This window comes from Micropterus salmoides, unplaced genomic scaffold (genome assembly GCF_014851395.1).
Source record: "Micropterus salmoides isolate LMB-PRFRI ecotype aquatic unplaced genomic scaffold, ASM1485139v1 Ms_hic_scaffold_8, whole genome shotgun sequence".
Classification (NCBI taxonomy): domain Eukaryota; kingdom Metazoa; phylum Chordata; class Actinopteri; order Centrarchiformes; family Centrarchidae; genus Micropterus; species Micropterus salmoides.
Window position 1 is genome coordinate 21,368,387 of NW_024044570.1, and position 23,602 is coordinate 21,391,988.

At 41.2% G+C, this 23,602-nt stretch overlaps 1 protein-coding gene across 1 annotated transcript in view; it reads right to left on the reverse strand.

The window, feature by feature from the left end:
• Window positions 1-23,602, reverse strand: part of shank3a (SH3 and multiple ankyrin repeat domains 3a) — a 222,883-nt gene that overhangs the window by 45,502 nt on the left and 153,779 nt on the right. Inside the window, 2 exon segments of the mRNA XM_038705701.1 lie at window positions 5,054-5,167; window positions 22,371-22,552. Coding sequence (XP_038561629.1) covers window positions 5,054-5,167; window positions 22,371-22,552 — 296 coding nt within the window.

Here is a 23,602-nt window from a genome sequence, read left to right on the forward strand (position 1 = left end):
GGCTCTGACAACCTGTCAGACCTTAGTCCTTTTTTAAGAAGCCCTCCTGTTCTCCAGTCATTACCTGTATTAACTGCACCTGTTTGAACTCGTTATCTGTATAGAAGACACCTGTCCACACACTCAATCAAACAGACTCCAACCTCTCCACAATGGCCAAGACCAGGGAGCTGTATAAGGACATCAGGGATAAAATTGTAGACCTGCACAAGGCTGGGATGGGCTACAGGACAATAGGCATGCAGCTTGGTGAGAAGGCAACAACTGTTGGCGCAATTATTAGAAAATGGAAGAAGTTCAAGATGATGGTCAATCTCCCTCGGTCTGGGGCTCCATGCAAGATCTCACCTCGTGGGGCATCAATGATCATGAGGAAGGTGAGGGATCAGAACTACAAGGCAGGACCTGGTCAATGACCTGAAGAGAGCTGGGACCACAGTCTCAAAGAAAACCATTAGTAACACACTACGCCATCATGGATTAAAATCCTGCAGTGCACGCAAGGTCCCCCTGCTCAAGCCAGCGCACGTGCAGGCCCGTCTGAAGTTTGCCAATGACTATCTGGATGATCCAGAGGAGGAATGGGAGAAGGTCATGTGGTCTGATGAGACAAAAATAGAGCTTTATGGTCTAAACTCCACTCGCCATGTTTGGAGGAAGAAGAAGGATGAGTACAACCCCAAGAACACCATCCCAACCATGAAGCATGGAGGTGGAAACATGATTCTTTGGGGATGCGTTTCTGCAAAGGGGACAGGACGACTGCACCTTATTTAGGGGAGGATGGATGGGGCCATGTATCGCGAGATCTTGGCCAACAACCTCCGTCCCTCAGTAAGAGCATTGAAGATGGGTCGTGGCTGGGTCTTCCAGCATGACAACGACTCGAAACACACAGCCAGGGCTAAGGAGTGGCTCCGTAAGAAGCATCTCAAGGTCCTGGAGTGGCCTAGCCAGTCTCCAGACCTGAACCCAATAGAAAATCTTTGGAGGGAGCTGAAAGTCCGTATTGCCCAGCGACAGCCCCGAAACCTGAAGGATTTGGAGAAGGTCTGTATGGAGGAGTGGGCCAAAATCCCTGCTGCAGTGTGTGTACACCTGGTCAAGAACTACATGAAAAATATGATCTCTGTAATTGCAAACAAAGGTTTCTGAATCAAATATTAAGTTCTGCTTTTCTGATGTTTCAAATACTTATGTCGTGCAATAAAATGCAAATTAATTATTTAAAAATCATACAATGTGATTTTCTGGATTTTTGTTTTAGATTCCATCTCTCACAGTTGAAGTGTACCTATGATAAAATTACAGACCTCTACATGCTTTGTATGTAGGAAAACCTGCAAAATCAGCAGTGTATCAAATACTTGTTCTCCCCACTGTATTTATGACAAACTTGTCTTCGTCCCATTTCTAAACTTTTACACACAATGACCAGATGTTTTTCATGATCCTGCAGATGTTGTTGCCCCAGTCTAAACAGGGATGTGGTCACATTAATCTGATGTATTCCCAGTTATTTACAAAGTGTTTCCTTCAAATCTGTCACAGGGTCAGCGTATACTTAAGAGTGTGTAATAAGGAGGATAATCCTCACAAAATAGTTATTTTAAAAAAAGATGACCTTTGACCAGATTTATAGTGTTAATGCACTTTCACCACTGCAAGACTGGGCCCAGTTTGTTGTTAGGTGGTGTGTTTTTTTTTATTCTTGGTTGTGGTTTTTCTGTAAATTTTCTACAACTGCCCAAAGATAGATGATATCACACTGAGTCATTTTATTTCAATAAAGTTAAGTAGCAGTTTTGCTGGCAAACTAACGAGTTTTCAATAAAATCACTTATTAATAAATCAAATTTTTACTGCCTTATTGTCAATGGAGTGTAGCCTCACTTAGAAATGAAGCACACACCTGTTTTCTCTGTTGCTTGGAACAGACACTATTGTGCTTTTAATGTGAAGGCACCAGGTCGGGATGTAGCCCTATGCGCACTCCCGAGCCTCTCTCCAACTACAGCGATAATACCGCAGCTAACAATATGCAGTCGACACAACAACACCACAAAACAACTGTCTCGTAATAACAACTCCAACATAAACTCCATGTAAGTATACAAAACAAAATTAAAGGTTTCTGTGCTGATGCCTGTCAGGCCAAACATAATTCAGACAATGTCGGTTGAAAACACAGTGAACCTCAGAAAGACTGGAGTCACAAGGGAGTCATGTTAGCTCTCTGGCTTACGCTAAGCAGTTGCTAACATTATCCAGCGCAATATATAATTTGTAACCTTATGGCTTTCACATTACTTCGACAGCTAACACAATCCCATCATTACCATCCTGGGTACCACCAGTATTATGTCAAAGTGTTGAAGGATGTAACAGTACAAAGCAAATGTGGAGGACTTGTTTATATTAGCCTTGATGCAAGGCAGGAGCAGCCAGCTACTTTCGCACGCATCTACCACTGTTGTTTTACTAATATTCAGGTACACAACTTCTCCACCTCTCAGTCCCTATAACTAACATGACCCACATAATATACCAGTGACCGTGGTGAACCTGCGGAGGCATAGTGTAGTTAAACATTTATTTAAACACAATCTCATTTATAATATTCACTCATTAAACGTTTCGTTATCATCTAATACATTTGGCTGTGTTGACATTACTGAGCCTCTGGTGAAATATACACAGTTAAAAAAATGCAGTAAATGTAACGTTATCATGTACCAAGCATGGATTGGATGGATGGATGCAGTGGGAGTTTACCTGAGTTTCCAGCATGTTAGGTGAAGCTGTCTCCCTGTCTGTCCCTAGCCGCTGTCACACTGCCTTTTTTTCCGGGAATATTGTTCCAATATGCCGGGTCGCAGCGCTGTATGAGCCGGGAATGTTGAAGTAACAGAGCCTGAACATGTCTATGTAAAAAGCCACAGCTGGCATGCCCGTGTTTCCGCGTTGTTTGTGGGATCTCTGTATGAAAGCGGTTGTGTTTTGGATTATGCTCGCTCATGAGTTCAGGTGAGCACACATACAAGCACACACCTGGTTGCAACCTTAAAACCGTACCGCTGAAAACTACATATTGCCCCTTTAAAGGGAGATCAAGTTATTCTGCAGAAGGATTGCTGATATTTGAACTCAACTGCCAAACAAATACACCACTCTCTTCAGTGCTGCCTCAGAAGCTCCGCCCCAAGATTTCAAATCTTGGAGGTTCTAGGACTGAAACACCTTCGCCCTGCCTTGTCATAAAACGACAAAAGAATGTTTGTACTCTTTAGACCTTTCCCTCTTTGGCTGTTTCTCGGCCATCTCTCCTTCTTCACAGTGCCTATAGTCCAGCACGTTCCAATGTACCAGCGTATAGAACTCTCTCTCCCACTGCCCTCCTCCCACCATCACTCCTGTGCATAAGCACTAATGCCACCTGTTGCTTATTGGCTGAAACAATGTTGTGTGGCAAGGTCCACACCACCTTCTTTGTTTTCCATTTATAGAGCCAGGTCTGTGTAGAAAAACCTGTTTTTTTCAGAGCACACACAAAACGGAGAACTACCAAACCATTAAGATAAAAAATCAGTTATTACCTTTATTGCCAAAATCTCTGCCACCTTGTCTCAAGGTTAAAGAAATCTCAATAAAGCAAGAAATATCTGGCTGAAATGAAAGATATATTGGAGCCAAAACAAAATATAATTATGGATGTTGCAATTTAAGTAATTTTGAGTATGGGCCATCACTCTCTGGTTATCGTCTGCCTCCCTCCCTTGCCCATACTATCCAATCTCTATATCTAATTAAACATCTGAAACTCAAGCACATTCTCAGGTGGCTGTTAACAGAGTTAGGGAAATAACAAACTGAGTGTGGGCGGATTTAAGGATGGAATTTTGTTTCAAACTGTGGGTTATTTAGTTTAAAAAATCTAATCGGTAAACATACTTACTTTTTTGCAGTGCAATTGTGTGTGTGGGCTTTCTATACCTGAAGCTGTGTTATGCCACAAGTTTTTAATCACACTCATTTTGAACATTTTTCACGTTAAATTAAGGAAATACATCTTTGAATTATGAAATGTTGACATAGTATGACAATTTAGAATAAATAAAAGAATCTGCTGCTGCTGAAAAATGTGCCTCAGTCTTGCAATTGATATTGGCCCTGTTTGTAAACAGGCTAAATTGGTCAACCTTTTCAGTGCACCGGCATTTAATTAAGCACTAATTAAGTCCCTAAAAGCCTGACAATCTTTGGTGGAAAACTCGAGACAATCAGTCCGCATCGGAGAGAAATGTCAGTGAATGAAGGAGGAAAGACAAGCTTTTAATACTCTGAGGAAAACAGATTGTTTTAATGGGAAACTGCCAAAATCTTGCAAAAGAGTCTTTCACCTAAGCTTACATTGTCATAATCGAGAAACAGGGAAGAGCTAATCAAAAATGGCCTGGCCAACCTGTTGTATGTTAAAAAATAGGAAGTGCAAATTGTATTCAACTCTAATACAAGTTTAAAGACCAGTATGTTGACGTCCAGACAGTCTGACCACTGATCAGCTATTGCAACATAGCTTTACAAGAATTTCATGCTTGAGCTAAAAATGTTCAACTCTGTAGAGAGTAGCACGTGCTTTTTCGCATAGTCGCGTACTACAAATTGTTTCCAGCGTGCCCGGCAGAAAATTGCATCCCTCAGTGTCTTTGCATTGACTTTGAATGTAATCGTGCAATGTACAGTACAGGGCTCCCCGTAATTAGAATCAACAAAATTGCTGCTACTTTTTTTTGCCTAGCCAAACAAAGGTCAAAAGATTAATTATAATAATTTTGGACAACTTATAGGTTTTCCTGGAGAACATAATGTATATATGATGAGAATAAACAAGCAGGGCCTACACCCACTCTATAACTATATGACCTTCTTTGCTTTTCAGCACCACGGACAAAGCTATGGCCAAACACCAGTGCAACAAGACAGAAACTTGTTGGATTGTAACAGTGTGTGTGTAAAGTATGTGTTAGTGTCTGTGTGCATGCAGACGTCTTACCAAGCCGTGGGTCATACTGCCTCATCTGAACTTCTTCCACATAGTCTGCTGGGAACCAGCCTGTCCTCCCTTTGACCGTGCCTTCCCAGAAACCTCCTTCCCCTATACTCAGCACTGTCAGAGAGAGAAAGAATAAGGGGGGGATAAATCAGTCAAATATTGTCATAAAACAAGACAAGTTGTCATCATTGTGATGTTGTGAAGCCTGTAGACAAGAGACAAAAAGGAGGTATTTAGGTTTTTACATTCTGGGTTCATAAATTATAATGGAGTGTGCATAGAGGGAGAGGAAGGAGGGACATGAGAGACAGATAAAGTACGTTCATACAAGACAGGAGAAACTGTAATGTGAAAATATTGGTCTGTGACTAATGTATTGTATCAAGGTTCTTTGGCAACATAGGTTTTATTTTTCTTCATGCCAATAAATTAGAAAAATACAGAGAAAGACAGACTGAGAAAAGGGACAGAGTGGAGAAAAAAGACAGAGGGAGATCAAGAAAGAAATATAGAAAAAACATAGTGAAAGTGAGCAAGAGGGCGGGAAGGTGAAAGAGATTCCTTCGAAGTTCCGCTGTGGTAATTAGAGATGAATGTATAGTTGATATTGATCTTCCCTGCAGGACTGAGCCAGCACACTCATCGCTACAACACTCATCCATTATCCCAGCAAGCTAACGGACACACACACACACACACACACACACCCCTCAGAGATCACCAGCTGGAACTCAAGCTTTGCCTGAGCGAGCCCTTCTTCTAAACTGGTTGCTAGGATACAGCAGTAGGATGTTGCAGCCAGCAGACATCCTACTAAATGATGTAGTCTACTTCCTCCAAACTATATTCTACTCTGGCATGGAGACATATCAAGGTGATGTAACCTGGGCCACTATGAGAAGCAGCCAGCTGGATGTCATCTGAAGTGACTTGATAGTAAAATAACAGGATTTGTTGCTGGGTCTTGTTACAAGTGCATTATTTTCTCAAGGGCTTACTGCTGCAATTACTTACTTCCTCTAAAATTCAGGTGCATCCACTGTCTGCATCCACATCTACTATATAATGAATGCCTAAATGTTGGGCCTAAATAGAACATTTACTCTTTTCATGAGAAGAAATAAAAAAATGTCTTCTCCGTGTCTGTCTCAAGTAAATAAGCTATCCATACAAGTCGTTATTGCTGCACTGCTGCTAAAACTATTTCCAAAGCACATGCTTATTATCTTGATATCCACTTGGGATTCTGAAGATGGAAACCCGGCTAACCCCTTCCATAGCTCGCCTCCACCAGGCTAAACATACACTAGCTAAGAGAGAAATGGCATACTAGAGGAGAGAACGGTTGTTTATCGACTTCCCGCTGTAAAAAAAACACTCAGCAGACAGAGGATACATGGACTGATCCCCCTCTCTGATCTCAGCTTAACACATCTTTACCCTGCCTGTCTCCTGAGAACAGACTCCCTCTGTCTCTTTTTTTCCATGTTTAAACCCTTTATTCTCTCTCTTTCCCTCTCAATGCTATACAAGTCGTTCCCTCCCAGTCCCCATCGCTGTCTTTCTGAATGATTTCCCGGTCATCGTTTCCCCCTTTTTGTCTCTGTCAGTGTGTTCGGCTATACTGTAAAGGTGTCCCTGCAGTAGACAGGTGCCGGCTGTGCTCTCTGTTCCCCATTGACAGAAATGAAAGAAAAGGTGAGACCTCTGATTGATCTTCTAGGCCAAGCCTCATTTATTTCCCTCACTTCCTTATCTCCCCACCGTGAACCCATTTCTGGTCCCTGACAGAATGCGAGCAAAATTCACTGTTTTACACATCTGAAATATGCACATACACACCCTCATACTGTAGGCTGTTCAAAACATAAATATGTAATGTACATTCAAACATCCTTCAATTAACTTTAAACACACCTAGGGCACTTTTCTGCAATCAAGCCAATTAATTAATTAGTTTGTCAGTGAAGTCATGAAAAGGTCAGAGAAACAACACACGCACACACTAGCAAAAGTATTTTAATACATAACATGCTTACTAATCCACAAAATGCCCAGAGCACAGCAGAGAGCCTGCATAAACGCAGAGAAAAAACAAACACTGTAAACAAAATCTCACTGCCACTCTAGCACTCTTAGTAAGTCCTTAATCAAAACGGCTTGGGCTATTATTTTGGCTAAATGATGCCGTGTATTTACAACAAATCTGTTTCTACAGGCCAAATACCATAGTTCTCACAGTTCCTGGCTTTACTTCTGGTACAGACAGACATAACAACCACATGCATGTATGGTATAAATCCACACAGCAAAAAGACATGCAAGCACAGTACAGTATGTATATTACGCCTTCATGTGTACTTGGAGGGCTCCCTGCAGTGTCAGTAGCCTCTGCCACTCTGTTTTGGTGCTTGCCAACACTGTGTTGGCATGACAACGGTCCCTGTGAATCAGATGTGGGCTCATAGGAGCCAAGTGGCAGGAAGGAACTCAAACAGTGCATGTCTGTGCAGGAGGATTTACAATATGTGTGCCATGTTGATGCTTTCGTCCAACCAGACTGCTTTGGGACTACTGCCATGTGCAGAGCTACAGTTGTAGATAGTAGTGGAAAAAGGCCCCACCTACAGTCAAGAGAGTCTACATTATATCACAACTGTAACTGTAACAAATTAAAGATCATAAAATACTATATTTTATTGTTTATAATATTGGTCAGTGAGCTGGGCTTATGTCAATGTGTGACAATGACATTTTGAATTTCTCAAAGTTAAGGGTTCTTTAGATCAAATCCAAAACAATCTGTGCAAGCTTGCAAAAAGCTGAGCTTGGCAAATTAAACTACATTTGAGAAAGCACAGGTTGTGGTTTCTAATTGGCAGCAGGTGGCTTTAAACAACTATATTCGCTCATCCACTCTGAGTGTTGTTGCACTCTGAAATAAGTATTTCTAGCTGAGTGTTGTAAATATCGCTGGTCACTTTGCATGGAGAAGAAAGATTCAGATGGCACTCCTCAACCACTCGCTGGCAAAATCACACACACTGTCAGGGTAGGTAAGACCACACACTACATTTAGCTGTTTTGGCTGGGTGTACTGGCCTAATGAGATTTTCATTAAGCCATAGAGTGTGCTCTACAAGTAACAACCACAAAGTCAAATTTTGATGCAGAAGGACAGGCAAGGACAGTAAAAATTGGGTTTGCAAGTACCTGTTGTTGATAATGCTTGGTCATTTTCGAGTTCTGAGAAATAGGAAAGTGCTCAAGAACTGAAAATTCAGAAAGAAATTATTTCTGTGATGGACGTCTCCTATACGAATAATTACATTAAACAAACGTATTGAGTGACAGTTGAGCTCAGACAGGAAAAGAAATACACACTATGGAGGTCTATTAGAGCTCAACTAAAAAATAGTTCACTACAAGGCAATCAGCACCTCAGCGGGACACCAGCTTTTCCCGCTACTGCACAATAAAAGATCAGGCCTATCTCGACTGTATCACGAGAAGGAGTGACCTGTGCCATTATCACCTCCACAGGTAAACTAGTGGGAGCAAAGACAAAGCATTTGTTGACATGCATCCATGCACATAGTCACACATGAACACATGCGCACCATTGCACTAGAGCCCGACCGATTTATTGTTTTGCCAATATTATCGGCCGATGTAAGCTACTTGCAGATATATCTGCATCAGCGTTTATAACAGCTGATATACAACTATTAAAAAAGGGAAACAGAGATTCGGATCCTTCCCTCATGTCATGAGTGTTACATAGTTTGCCCACCAGAGGGCGAGCTGCAGCTCCTCTGTTACCAACACTGCAGCATCACAAAACAAGTCTAGGTCTCAACATAACAAATGTTAGGGATAATATTTGTTTATGTTATGCGTTTCTTAAAATAAGGGGGAAAAAGAAAATTGGACAATATATCAGTTATTGGATTTTAAAATCCTCAAATATCGAAATCGGTATCGGACATAAAAATCCCATATCAGTTGGGCTCTACATTGCACACATGGATAATACATACAGAGTAGCCACTTTATTCTGTACAACTATTTACAGTTGTAGCATTGCACAGTATGGAGTTCAATGGGTTGGGCAGTTGCTGCAGCTTCAACAGCTGCACAGTCACTTAGAAAACCCACCACGCCCACCAGAAAGATGCTCAGTAGGGTTGAGGTCCGGGAACTGTGCAGGCCACTGAAGCAAAACCCACTGTCGTGTTCCTCAAACTATTTGATGATGATGCCTTGTGACATGGTGCATCATCATGCTGGTGGTGTGGATAAACTGTAGCCACACCGTACAATAAAGACGATCAGGTTTGACTGGTGTGAGAGATGGGAAATCAAAAAAGCAAAACAAGGGAAGGAGAAAAGCCTGATTATTTGTAACTCATTATAGAAATTATGAAGATTCTACAAAGTCGGTGAACAAATAGGTATACCAAGTAAATTAACCTGTTTTTATTTTCTATTTGACTCTTTTTTTTTTTTATTGTATTTAAAAGTATTTTTTTATATTTTCCCCTTTTATAGCAACCTATGTTGCCTTTATGTTTGTTGTTGAAATGTGCTATACAAATAAACTTGCCTTACCGTGAGGGACTGGCACCTAACATACATGTAATTTACTGAGATGTAGCCTCACACAGGATGGCTCCATGGATTCATGCTGCTTGTGCCAAATTCTGCTTTCTTTTACCAGCATAATGCAAAAGGGCTTCAATTGAACTCTCCTCAGTGGATCTGCTTTGATGTTCCTGTTCTTTCTTACACATATCACAATACTGAAGTTGTCTGAATCCAATTTATTCCAATTTAACTGAAAATACAACCTGTTAGTCAGCCTGCACTGATATAGTACAAAATACCTATTGTTACATTTATTGTTATAGAACGTTTAGGTCATATGCCTTAAAGAAATGCACAGCAAGTTCCCACAGTAGATTGTACAACATCTCACTTGGCCATTAATGGAAAATTCTGAGCTTACTGTATATATAAATACTACAACATACAAACAAGGCATGAAATGTGACCAGAAAGGAAAGTAGCATAATAGAGAGCCCCAGAGAATAAAACAAAGGGAACAAACGTGACAGAAAGAGGCTTGCATTCACCAATGATAAAGAGAGATGAGAGCCAGCTAAAGGCAGACACAAGCTGACAAAGGGAAAGAGCTATGTTTCCACAGGTTCCAGGTTTTTCATGATTTTCCAAGTAGTCTGCTGTCTGGTGAAAGGTCTGGTACAGTATTGTTCTTTGTGTGTGTATGTCAGTATGAGTTTTGTCCTTGGTTAAGTCAGTCACAGCTTCTGGTTTAAAAATAGCATCAGTGAGGATGCAGAGCTATTTATACTCTTCGCACACCCTGCCTGCAAGCTCCCTGCTAGTATGTGTGTGTGTGCATACGTGATGACCGATTGAGCTCACTTTATTTTTTGCTTTGTTTCACTCCATCTCTTCACTCAGTTCTATTTACAAATAAATTCAATTTAAAACATGAATTTGAAAAAATCACTCGAATAACCGACATTTTTGCCACAACAAATCCTTCAAACCGGCAGAGCGCTACTGTGCTGTCAGTAACAGCCAATTACAAACATGCATTATTGATGACTAAAGCCCTCCTTTGCATGCTGCTGTTGTGGCCGGCGAATCCAGCTTCTCTCACATGAACAAAATAAAAAACGAATGCTCATGCCTCCCTGACAAACGAGCGTCTCCATCACTGTTTGCAGATTGTCCTCACTTCATATGAACCAGCCCTCTCTGCCATCAACCAGTCAAAGAAGTGCAATCTTTCCCATTAGTAGCCTTTAGGCATGTAGACTAGGCCTATCTGTGTTTTCTGATTTGTGGGAATTAAAGAGAATTGGAGAATACTGAATGGATGTGGTGCAGGTAAGCTGATGTTTGTCTATATAAAATAAGTGAAATAGTCAATTGAATATGGAGAAGTAAACAGAAAACAAGATTAAAGGTTATGTTTACAGGAAATGCTGTGATGAGCTATGTAAGCCCAAATGGCTGGCATGACCTGTTGTAGAATAACTTTGTTTCAAATACAGTATTTGTTCACTTTTGGGGTTAAATCACAACTTGTGTTGCAAAAAAATTAAATTAAGCACTTGGCCTAATTAGTAAAAGAAGGTCTACTTATTTTATTTTTTAGTTTATACTAAAAAAGCGGTTTTGGCTACTTTTGCAATGTATAGAAAGGGAAGTTTTGAAAATGTGATGCCATATATTGTCAGGTGTACATATATAATGAGAATAATAGCTCCCTGGACCTTACCTTTCTGAAAATGTGGTCCCTTGAACAATATAGTTGAATAGCCTTGCTCTACTGCTTTAAGCTGAGTCATTAATTTTCTTTCTCCTTCTCCCATTGTTTTTGTTATACCAAGCAACCACACACATGCATGCACTCATACAGAGTGACGACAACTGTCATGAATGAATGAGTGACAACTGATGAGGAAAGGAGTAGATTTTTCAAAACACACACATATTATTTCACAGGTACCAATGGGGGTGTGTCAAACTCCTGTATTTGCCTGCAGAAACAGACAATAAAGGATGCAGCTGTGCTGAGAAAAGCTGATGGCTTTCTGCCACTGATGCACTCACACTAATTCAGACAGAGATGCCATGAAAGACTTGCCAAAGCCAAAATACAGCTTGATTTCCACAAAGTGCCAGACTAAGACTCTGTACATTGGACGGAGGAAACTGTGTATCTCTGATGTTGCTATTGACATACCAAATGGAATTATTAGAGGTGTAGCAATATTAAAAGAGTAAAATTGTATATTGGGGCAATGATTAACCAGTTTGTGCAACCATTTAATTCCTAACTGCTGAATGAAAGTGCTGCTTCATGGTACCATTGTTCAGATAACCTGCCACTTCAATTTGTCTCTCCAGCTGCTGCATACTGTTCTTAATGCTTTCCATTTAACTGCACTATAAAAAAAAATTCTGTCATTTTCATTTTTCTGTGGTCTTCAGGTAGACATAAATTACTGCACTTATCTATATCTATATATAGATATAGATATAGATATAGATAGATAGATAGATAGATAGATAGATATAGATATATATATATATAGATATAGATATAGATAGATATATATCCAAAAGAATCACATTTAATGCGACTGTACATTTTCTGCAGCCATATTCCACAAAATGCTTGATGCAGACATAATAGCAGGGAAACAGAGCGAAGAAAGGACAGCAATTAGCAAGCTACCTGGTACATACTGGTAGCTTGTTCTACTATTGATAGCATCCACTTACACACACACATTTAGTTGTAACCAGGAGCTGTCTGACAAAGCTAATGTACTTTTTTTTGCCATTCTGTTGCTGCTCCCTGCTGTTCACTTCATGCCCAGTGCTCTGTGTCTGAGTTTCCTGTCTCTCTTTACTGTAATGAGTTACTCAGTAACACTCAGAGGTGTTAGCATGTGAAACTCAGACAGTCAAAAACCTCAACCTAGGAGGAGAAAGACACATTATTTAGATAATTTTTGAATGAAATATTTTATCAAACAAATATGATTACATCAGTGATCCCACCTGACCTCTGGGTTAGTATATTATTATTATTAGTATATAGTATATAATATTGCCAAAGCTATATATAAATTAATTTCATACATTTCATTAGATAAGAAAATAAAACAGCAAAAGTTGTTTTTGTGTGTGTTAATACAAAATAAAATATATATTTTTTTATATATATATAAAAATCCCGTAAAAATAAATGTAAAAAAAGAAAGTAGATAAATAAAGCATACATAGTCATGTGTGTGTCTGTGTGTGTGTGTGCATGACACCAAGTGTGTGAAGGTGAGCTTGGAGAGAATTCCAATAACCAGAGTGGAGCTGTTATTAGATTTGGATCCCTGCACTCTTTATTAAACCTCAGTTCAATTCAATGTAATAGAGAGAGCGCAGAGTTGCATCTTTATGAAGCAAGGGGGACATGCCTACATACACACACACAACAAGGAAGAGAAAGGGGGATGCCTATGTACAGTAGTGCAACAGGGACGGTCATCATTACCTGTAATATACGAGAGGAAGAATACATGCTAATGCTCTGGAGGGAGAACAGAAGACATGTGGAACCATAGAGATATATAATAGTGGCAAGCAAAGACAAAAAAGGAGATGAATAGGAAAGAAAATGATGTTTAAAGATGCAAGGATGGAGGTAGACATGGGCTAGAGATAGTGGTGGCTGGCAATTAAAAAAAGTGATGTGGAAAAGGGCAAGTGGACCCCAGAGTAGATACAAGAATGAATGAAGTAGAGAGCCAATAAATAAGAAAGAAGAGGGATAGTCACACTGCTCTGAGTCATAGGTGCGCTGTGGTATGCTGTTCATCCTCACAGGACTTCTTTTCCTTAGAAGAGGGAGAGGGAATAGTGCAGTCTCTGGCTCTTTAGTATTCAACTGGAGGGGTGGGGGGGAGGGCTGAAATAATTAAAGACTTGACAAATTTAAGAAAAACAAATGAAAACAATGAGAATAGGCTTTTTTTGTGAATGACAGCGGAGTCAGAAGCAAGAGTGCAGTAAAGGAAGAAGGCTACAGAAAAAAAGGAAAGGCAAGGAGGGCGGGAGTGTTGTAAATTATAGTGGGAGGAGGAGGAAGAGAGGGGGGAGGAAAACTCCAAGGCTGACTCGCAGGGATCCCTCTTCTCTTCTCATCCCCTTCCTCCCTCCCAGGCTTGAGGGAAGCTACATGCCATTTCTTTTCTTTCATTCTCACTTGCTTTTTATTCCATTTCTCATTATTTCTCTTCTTCTGTATTAACCCCAACATGGAGACAAAAATAGAGCAGGCTACCTAATAGTTACCCTCTGTCTTTTTTTTATTTCTCACTCCAGAGCAATACCATAAAAAGGCCTGGTTCTGACTGTGCAGAAATAGTAACAAACCATATAAAATACAATGGTGAATTATCATTAATATGCATGCATGAGCATACCCACAAGAAGATCTATGTATGCCAGTATGCTGTGATTGATTAGTTGTAGACCAACCATTGATTGTCTGTTGATTGTTAATAGATCAGTGATAGATTGTTTGTTGTTGAGTCGTTAATCACACCCCTGATTATTTGATTGACCGTTCAGGGTGTCACTTAAATGATAGTGTTTATGCAGTGACAAATGAACATGCTGTAATGAGCTGACCAGCGCTCATTCTCCAGCCTCTGTTACATATTATTACATGACAAAAATGCCTTTTGCTGACTGAAAGTGCATGTGGCTGCTTTTGGAGAGTTGGGTTGGTGAGTTGTCATGGGGCTGAATTCAAGCACATTAATAACAAGAATGATCTCTGAGTCCATTCTTGTTTTATTTCATTTCAGTTCAGGGGGATTCTGCGTGAATTTTGGAGAGAGCGCTCAACAAGAGGTCAAGGCACAAGGTTTTTCAAAATTTGTAAAAAGCTACTCTACCTGACATTACCGGGTAAAGACATGACCTTTACATGCCCATTTTCACACCCACGACTGCAAAGTAGGTTGTCACTGTGCAGGACAGAAAACACCTATTGCTAACAACCATCTGGAGTCACTAAGTCAGTTCAACTCTATCCCCGCCGTGCCCAACTCAAACAGTGTGCGTCACATGACAGTGATTGTAAATCAAAAGCATATCAGTGTTTCTGTTTAGTATGTATGTGCGTCAGTCAATGGCTTCTGTTTATGCTGCAGTTTTCCTGTTCATGTTTATTCATATACTAATTAACTCTGCAACTGCTGTTCCTGCTGTGTTTCTAATTAGCATTTTGTGTGAGGCTAAATCTCAGTAAATTACATGTATGTTAGGTAAGCATGGGTTTTAATTTCAGTGAGACACTAAGTGTGGGATGATCCTGTGAGCTAGACTGCACCATACGGGCATGTTTGGAAACTAAAAAAAACAAAGAGGATGAGAGTGTAATAGGAGGACAGGTGGTGTGTTCTGCGGGAAGCAGGTAGGTGCGTGGGCGGGACTCTGCACCCCGCTGCTACTCTGATTGGACAGCTAGAAGGGTAGCTGTGACATCAACGCCCTTGCCTTAAGCTTGTGACCCTGACCAGTATCAATAACACCCCCCCCCACACACACACACAGAGCTTGGAACATTATGAATGACAAACAATTGAAATCTGTTAATATATTGACTAGCCTGAGGTCCGTACTGTGATAACATTCATTTCTCCTGGTGAACATGGGACACATGCTCTAAACCATTATTCCCAACACACTCTTCCTCAAATGCTCCCACGAAGGTTACACTATGCTATTAAATATCTTTGTGGTCCCTCAGGCTTGCGTAGTCGGGGCTGGTGAGGGGCATGAGAACGCACTCAGCAGACTGAAATGAGCTTTTAAGCATAATAAATTTTATTCACCTCTCTTGTAGACTACAGTTTTCACATCTATGAGCTAAACATTTGTCTTATGGGGTGTAGCTTGCAGGTAGGAAGCAAGTGTAATCACTGATAAGGTAAAAATCCTTTCAGGACACAGCTCAAAAATGTAAGAACACTTAAAAGTGTTCTACTATTGTTTTAGCCTTAAGAAAGGTTCTTTTAAGAACACAGTGCACACAAAAAAGCAGGATATATAATTTAATAGTGCATGTGGCTGCACTTTCTCAGCAGTTTTTCTTGTCCAATATCTGAGTGAAATAAATCTTGGTAATCACAGGAATTGCATGACATTTTGTTTTCAGCAAACACAGTCTGGCAATCAATATATTTTACAAATTACTTTCTGACCCCTGAAAAAATTAATAGAAAACTGCACTTACTGTACATTACAATTCCTTGGCATGAAATACTTAGTGCATCTTCAACGTAGTTGAATATCCATCTCAGTGTGGCTTAATAGTGCCATCATTAAAATCATATTAAGAGAGACCACATGTGCTACAACCTCCTGCCGGTGGCAATATAGTTTCCACATGCACATGTTGACAGGTCAAAAAATCTAAATTACTTCAAACATTGGGTAGCTAGTAAATGAGTGGAAGACATGCACAAACTATTGCAGAACTTTAACTGCAAAATAAAAACGATTAAAAAAAACCATAGTGTTCATCTGCTACTCATAGAAAAAATGTATGTATATTGTGTATGTGCATGTAAGTGCGCATATGTATATAAGAGATAGAAGAAAGGGACACCGAGAATGAGGGCAGAGAAAAACAGAGAGACACTGCTTCCATATGTGCCACAGATATTAGGACAGCTGGTTGCTGAACACTTGAAGGATGCTGTTTATCTAACTTGTGGGAGGCAATTACTTACACTATGCTGCACAAAGACAAATACACACAAAGGCACGCACACATGCAGACATACGCTTACACATTTACACATGTGCGCGCACCAAGCACACACACTTCATGGTGCAAACAACAATGGAGAGAGGCTCATACTTGCACGCACACGCACGCACGCACACACACACACACACACACACACACACACACACACGGTACACTTCATGCTACAACCAGACAGAGAGGAAGTCTAATTAATTCCACCCAAGCTCACTGTGGGAAGTTAACAATGATATTTAGTCTAAATTCAACACCTAGCACACAGGTTCTCATCCAACCTGATTCGCAAGTAGCAGATAAAAAGAGAACATTTTGGAATATTTCTAAAAATCTAGGAAACAATATGCAGGTAAAATAATTTTCTTCAAAACATTTTAACATTTTTTTTTTTTATCATTTCTGTCTTAAAACGACACGTCAGAGCTGTAATGCACTAGCACCTGTTGCTTGGTAACGGACAGATGCATATGCATTTAGTATTTAGTTTAACAGTTTAACAATAGCAAGCTGTGTGGTCAAAAACATAATTCTCACCTCTTTATTTGTATAATCTAATGGCTCTTGGCCTTGTGCAATACACTTCAATGTGCACATCTCTCTCTCTCTCTCTCTCCCTATAGAGAGAGAGAGAGCGAGAGAGAGAGAGAGAGATACTTATATATGTATATAGAGACTTAGTATATCTTCAGACAATGGGTTCAACAGGAAGGTTTTGCAGTTCTGTGACAGGTGATCTGTATGCCAACATTAGTAAATGGCTGAGCTAATGTTTGTTTCCAATAGCAGTAATTGCTGCTTTCTGAGCCTGTGTGAAGCTAGACCTGGAATTATTCATTAAAATCCGGTATATGTGTGCGTTTGTATCAGTATAGCTGGTCCAGGTATCATCCACTGCCCATAGGAGTGTTAATATTCTACACACACTGGGTGCGGCCGAACCCCATTAATCATGTTTGTGAATGTCTAATCTCAACGTTACTTGTGCTGGTTTCATTTTCATGCCTGTCTGCAAGATTTATAATGGCGTTTGGAGAAGGTGTATATGGTGTGTGTGAGATGTAATACATTGTTACGGAAGCATGCTCTTAAATGTGTCACCTTGTTGAAAAGAAGAATGTCCTGAATGTGCAGTTCATGCCCCGGGGGGAGGGGGGGTGTTGATACACACATCTGTTCCTTTGAATGTGAGTGTTCCTGTGTGTTACCTTTGCACCTGCAATTGTGTTCTGAGTTTAAGCGTTTTACGTGTGTGTGTGTGTGAATGTGTTTGTATCTATGAATGTGGGTGTGTACTGGTGCACAAGTGTGCAAAAAGCTTGACCAGGTCATGGTGGCATGTGTCCCTGTTCGTTACCATGGTGATGGCAAGTGGCCTTTCAAGAGATGTCCATCCGGATGATGAGATCAGATTACATCAATGAAGGGAAAGAACAGAAACAAACACAGGGGTGAGCAGGGGAATGAGTATTAGAGAAGGGACGCAAGAGGGTGGGGGGGATGGGCCCCGACGGCTTGTTAATAGAGTGTACCAAAGGGATCATCAAACACACACACACACGCACACACACACACAGCTGTGAGTCTGACACACACGTACACACAGAGAGACCACAAATTCTGATAATGTTGGAAGCATTCATTTCTTTGAACAGCCATCACTGACATAAGCATACACACCCTCAAACACCCCATGATTCCCAGTGCATTCTAGTTTTGTTGTCTTGTGGCAGTCAATGAGTGAGGAAGGACAAACAGATCTCATTACCTGAGACTAACAGTCTGCTTGGAGAGCTGGATGTGGATGACCCAGCTAAATGGCAGACAGCAGGGTTGTGTGTCTAGACGAAGGCTGTCTAGAGACATTGATCTAAGACAGCAGAGCAATGGACTGACATTCACTGAGTGAAGACTGGGAGTTTTTCCAAGGAATTCTTCATAATAAAACACAGGCTCATGGGCACTAGCATCTGATTCAGTAACTGAAACTAAGCACACATTTAAGGCTCACGTACTGTTGTTCCTAGGGGTTATTTGTGGTAGCAGAACGGTAAATACTGTGTCTACTCTTAATGAGTTACAGTTTAAACCACATCATTCTTTCAAAACTAAAATGAAAAATATAAATTTTACCTTCATGTTCATCATCATCATTATTGTCACTGGCATAGTCGTCATCGTCTTCATTATATGAGATGTCAGCTATAAGGCATCACATGCATTAATAGAGAACTGATAAAAAGGTATCTTTTTTTTCTTCATTTTAGTGTACATACTTTATTACTGTAAATGGTACAAGTAAACAAATTAATATAACCACAATGCTTAAATCTACGTACTGGCTGTCTGCAGTTAGACTACTAGCACTATCCCACCGCAACATATACTACTGTAATTTACTGCTTTATGGAAGTATATTGAATAACATTTACCAGCCTGAATTCCCTGAGCTGCAGTGGCTGCATCGTCTTCCTTCGAGGCCATTGTGCCCGTCAAAATTATGTCCACTACAAGTGCTTCTTTTTGCCACCAACAGGCTTAAACTGTTATAGCAGGTGTCTAACAACATCATGGAAAGGATCCCTACCACTGACCCCCGCTAACACCCTTTGTTTTTAACAGGAAACTGAAGTCTCGCTCAAGCACAATTCTCGCTCGAATATCTTGTGAGAGCCGAGTTGTTGCAGGAAGACAACGGTGGACAGGAAAATGAGGTTCATTGTCACTTCTGAGCCAAAAGCCTAATGATTCAAACAAATCATAATAATAAAACCATTATGGGCTTTGGCTACATTCAGAATGACAGCTTTTTCAGAATAGGTGTGGTGCAAATCTGACACACAAGTGTAACTGATTTTTTTCCTTGTACAGATATTAACTTTGAAAAGACTTGAGCCTGTGTGCTCTCAAATGTTGACTTGCAGACTGAGTAGCGCTCAGAAGTAGTTTTGTGTTAAGATCTTTTGTCATTAATATACTTCCATATATACTACCATACTACTACAACATAGATTACATACTGTATATGTCTGCTAACTTGGGGAATCTTAACAGGAAAGAGTTTTGAATTTCATGTGGCTATTGACTGTGGCTATTAAAACTGTCATGCAATTTAAAAAGCAAAACATTATTCAGTTTACCTAAAATGGGGGTTGGAATTCGAAAGAACTCTTCAGTTGCTCTCATTGCATTTTGAAAAAATACATTTTCCACTCAAATTATGATGAATATCTTGCAGTGAGCAAAAACACCAACTAATAATCACAATATCAAGGCTTTCATGTTAAGACAAATGTCCTAGTTAAGCGACATGAAACGTTCTAGTCCAGTTAATTCAGCTGTTGGTTTTGCTATAAAGCTTTACTGTATTTACCATCTGAGTCCAGATCATCATCTTTTCTGCAGTCATCATCCTGCACTACAAAAAAAAGTAGACAAGAAATCATAATTTTGTGCAATTCTTAAATCTTCAAGAATAATAAAATGGCTTAGCTATAAACACACTTGTCCCGAACATAATCAGTGGTCTTCAGCAACACAGTGTGACAATATTTCCCTGTATGGCATATTCCTTGCTTCAGCAAACCACTAGTGTTTCCTACTAACTGGCTGGTGAGTAACTGGCTGGTGAGGACATTAACAGGAAGACAGCGATGAGTGTATGACTGACTATATGTGGTGTGTGTATATATCTGTGTGTTTGATGGGTTAGGGGAGGGTGACAAGGCTAATTATCTAACTATAACTGAATCATCAACATGTTTGTAGTCTGAGGCAGAGTCAGAGTTAGCTTCAAGGTACAAACAATGTTGTTTATATTTACTTCACATGTGCATTCACACACGCGCACATGTGAACTAGTCAGATGTTTTTGATTTGTTTGTCACCCTAATCAAGAGAATGAGAGGGTAAAAGATAAATAAATAAATGCTCCTATCGTTTCTCCTCTCTTTTACTTGCCTTACCTCCTCTTGTCCTCCATTGCAAATGAGCCCTATCACTATTAGCAACTCATCCATTTATGAATGCAGATTAGATGAAATGCATTATGTATCAAACCAAGGGTCATCCATCCCTAAAGGAAGTGGCTTCTCAGGCCTAGCCTCTCTGTGCACCAGTCATTCACTGCTAGGACTGCATGCTAGGACAAGCATGTAACAGAATTACCAAAGAGTTAGAGATACCAAAACAAACCTTTTACATAGAACCTATGAAAAAACCCCTGAACTGCTTGGGCTTTAAGCTGTCCAACAACCAGTTGACATCAATGATCTATTTCTCAGTTTATATCCCAGGATTACAGAAGCATAGTGAATGCAACACAGTAATGGTTATGATGGTCAGTGTTGCATAACAGAGCCAGATGGTTTACTTGGCTGGACCATGGTGCTGGCAGCCAGGCGACTGTAAGCTTGTTTCCTGCATGGCCAACATGAAAGAAAGGCAAAACACTGTGTGTTCACATTAGTGGCAGGGTTATAGATTCAGCTGTACCGACAGAAAAGCCACTGACAGCAGATCCATTCAGTAGATGGAGGCATACTGGCTGCTGTTGAGTCATCACTTTTCCGATAACATTTGTGTGAACATCAGTATCATTCAGGTTTTGTTCAGCAAAAACACGAGCCTGAATTGTTGAATCAGAATTGTTTATCATCTGTTTTAGTAATTGACAGCAGTGTTTCCATAAAGACAGACACACTACTTCTTTACACTACTATAAATAAGTGATCAAAGCATACTGTACAGGGGGAGGTAAAGGTTTTTAAGGACACAAAACATATAGGAAGGGGTGGGAATAGGGGTCTCGCAAGTGCATTTAGACGACTGTTCGTGTGTTGTTTGCGACAGAATGTTTCTAAGAAGGAAGAAGAGAGAGATAAGAGTGTGTGTGTGTGTTGTGGTTGTTTGCACAAAATCCAAATTGAAATTCCAAATTGACCCTTAATCTGTACTTCCTGTGCCTCTGTAGATCTGAAAGGAACATAAGAGGTCTCAGCATGAGTGCTGCTGCTCTCTCTATGGCCTTTCTGAGGACATGAGGGAACTGTTTCCATTAAGCTAATGTGGGTTTGATCCATGGTGATATATGTGAAGTGGCAGGATGTAGGGTGTGGGGTCAATGTGAAGCTGGGTGTCTGTGGACAGGTGATAAGAGGAGGGGGTAAAAGCAGTTGAATGTTCAGGGGGAAGCACTTTCAGTGGGAAGGAAGGACATTGTGTCTGTATGCATACAAACAACCAAAAGCACACGGGACCTGTTTGAATTTGCATGCCCTCTCCTTGAAGTAATAACAAATTTATACTGAGATTGTACAAACATCTCAAGTGGATTCAAACAGGGCCAGGAACTAATTGCTACACTATAGGTGCAGGGTTGACACACTGAAGTGTATGGGAGAGATACAGGGTAAGGAGTATATTATGGAGTTTACCTTCTACGTCATTACAGTCATAGTCTTGAGTGAAGCATGGATGGAGACAAAAGCACACACACAAACACATGAAAGCGAAGCGACTGCACCTCTCTGTGTAAAGCAGAAAACAGCACATTTACAAAGTGAATGAAATGACAATTCACAATGTCAAGCTCAGACGACACTGAAATTATCTCCAGGTTGAGAGATTACATAACTGCTTTGGGGCCAAAAAACACAGTGAAGAAATGGTGTGTTTAGCATCTGAGAAGTATGAGAGCATAGGAATGTGTGTGTTTTTTATTCTGCAACATACCCAGCTCTGACAGTCATGAAAGCCACATGTAGCCATGAGCTTTACAGGAGATCCTAAAAACATCACTAGTGGTGATGATAGAGAGTCACTGACATGCTATGAAATACAGAATATTAGCAGCAGTGGTGTCAAAAAGTATTAGTTACAGCAGTAGGTTAAGTGAGGGAATGAAGCATGTAGTAACAGAAATAATAGCAGAAAACCTACCTTTGACTCTCTCTCCACGGTTGAGTTGGATCTCTCCCTCCCCCTGTGGCGTGTAGGGCTTGACCACAATGAAGGTACGTCCTGGGACAGCACTGTAGAGTTTCCGCTTGGGCCCGCGGGGGCCCGTCAGCGCTGGAGGGGTGTGATGAGGGGGGCTTGGGTCTCGCTGCACTGAGCCGGGGCTGTAAACAAACACATATGTTACTGTGGTGATTCCAGGGAGCTGGTAACTGAAGCCTGTGGTCACCGACATTGTCGTCAGCGGGACAGCAACCTGGTGACACCCTCTGGTTGTTACGGTGGCCAGGGAGAGATTCATAAACAAGTCCCAGTGCCTGCCGATCAACAGTCAACAGTCAGTGTTCCATGGGAGAGTCATGAGAGGAGAGTACACTCCTCCCAACCACTCTCTCCCCCTCCTCTTCTTATTCCCTCTCCTCCTTCCTTAATAGCACAGACAATATCCTTCTTGCTCCCTTTTACCCTCTCCTATCTCTCTCCTCTCCCCCGCATCCTAACCGAGGTAGAAGCAGAAATGTTTAACAGTCAGAGGGACTGCACTGTTTCTTCCTCTGTGTGGGTCTGTCAAATCCGTCTGGAAGCACCCCTTAGTCAAACATATCCTGAGTTGGGGCTCCAGCAGAAGCCCCCTCCAGAGAGGGACAGAGATCCCCTGTGTGTCCCATGTTCCAGCTCCTCCAGGCTGGGCTACAGATCCTGCCTCGTCCTTGGGTCCTGGTTCTCCTGCTGTGGAGGAGAGAGGCTGGGTTTGCTCCCAGACTCCCGCTCCTTCTCCCAGGAGTCCCGCCGCGTCTGCCTCTCCTCTCCCCTCCACCCCTCACACACACACACGTTCGCTCACACACACTCACACACACTCTGGCAATGCTGCTGCTGCTACTGCTGCTGCTGCTGCTGCTGCTGCGCTCCGTGGCTCCCCTCCCCTTTGACGACTCGCTCACACTCACACACCACAAGCCCTCTGTGTGCATTCTAGCCATGCGCACAGGCACATACACAGACAACCCCCCCCACTCCGGTTAACATTGCACCTCTGCTAGCATGGCATACGCCACCACCAGCATGTTGCTAACACATCGCTGACACTCACATACAGACACTAGTCCCAGAGTACGATTGATCTCCCTCTGCCTGTCAGCCTGCGAGCGTGCATGCGCCACAGCTCCCTGAGGCAGGCTGTGAGAGTATGTGTATGTCTATGTGTATGTGTG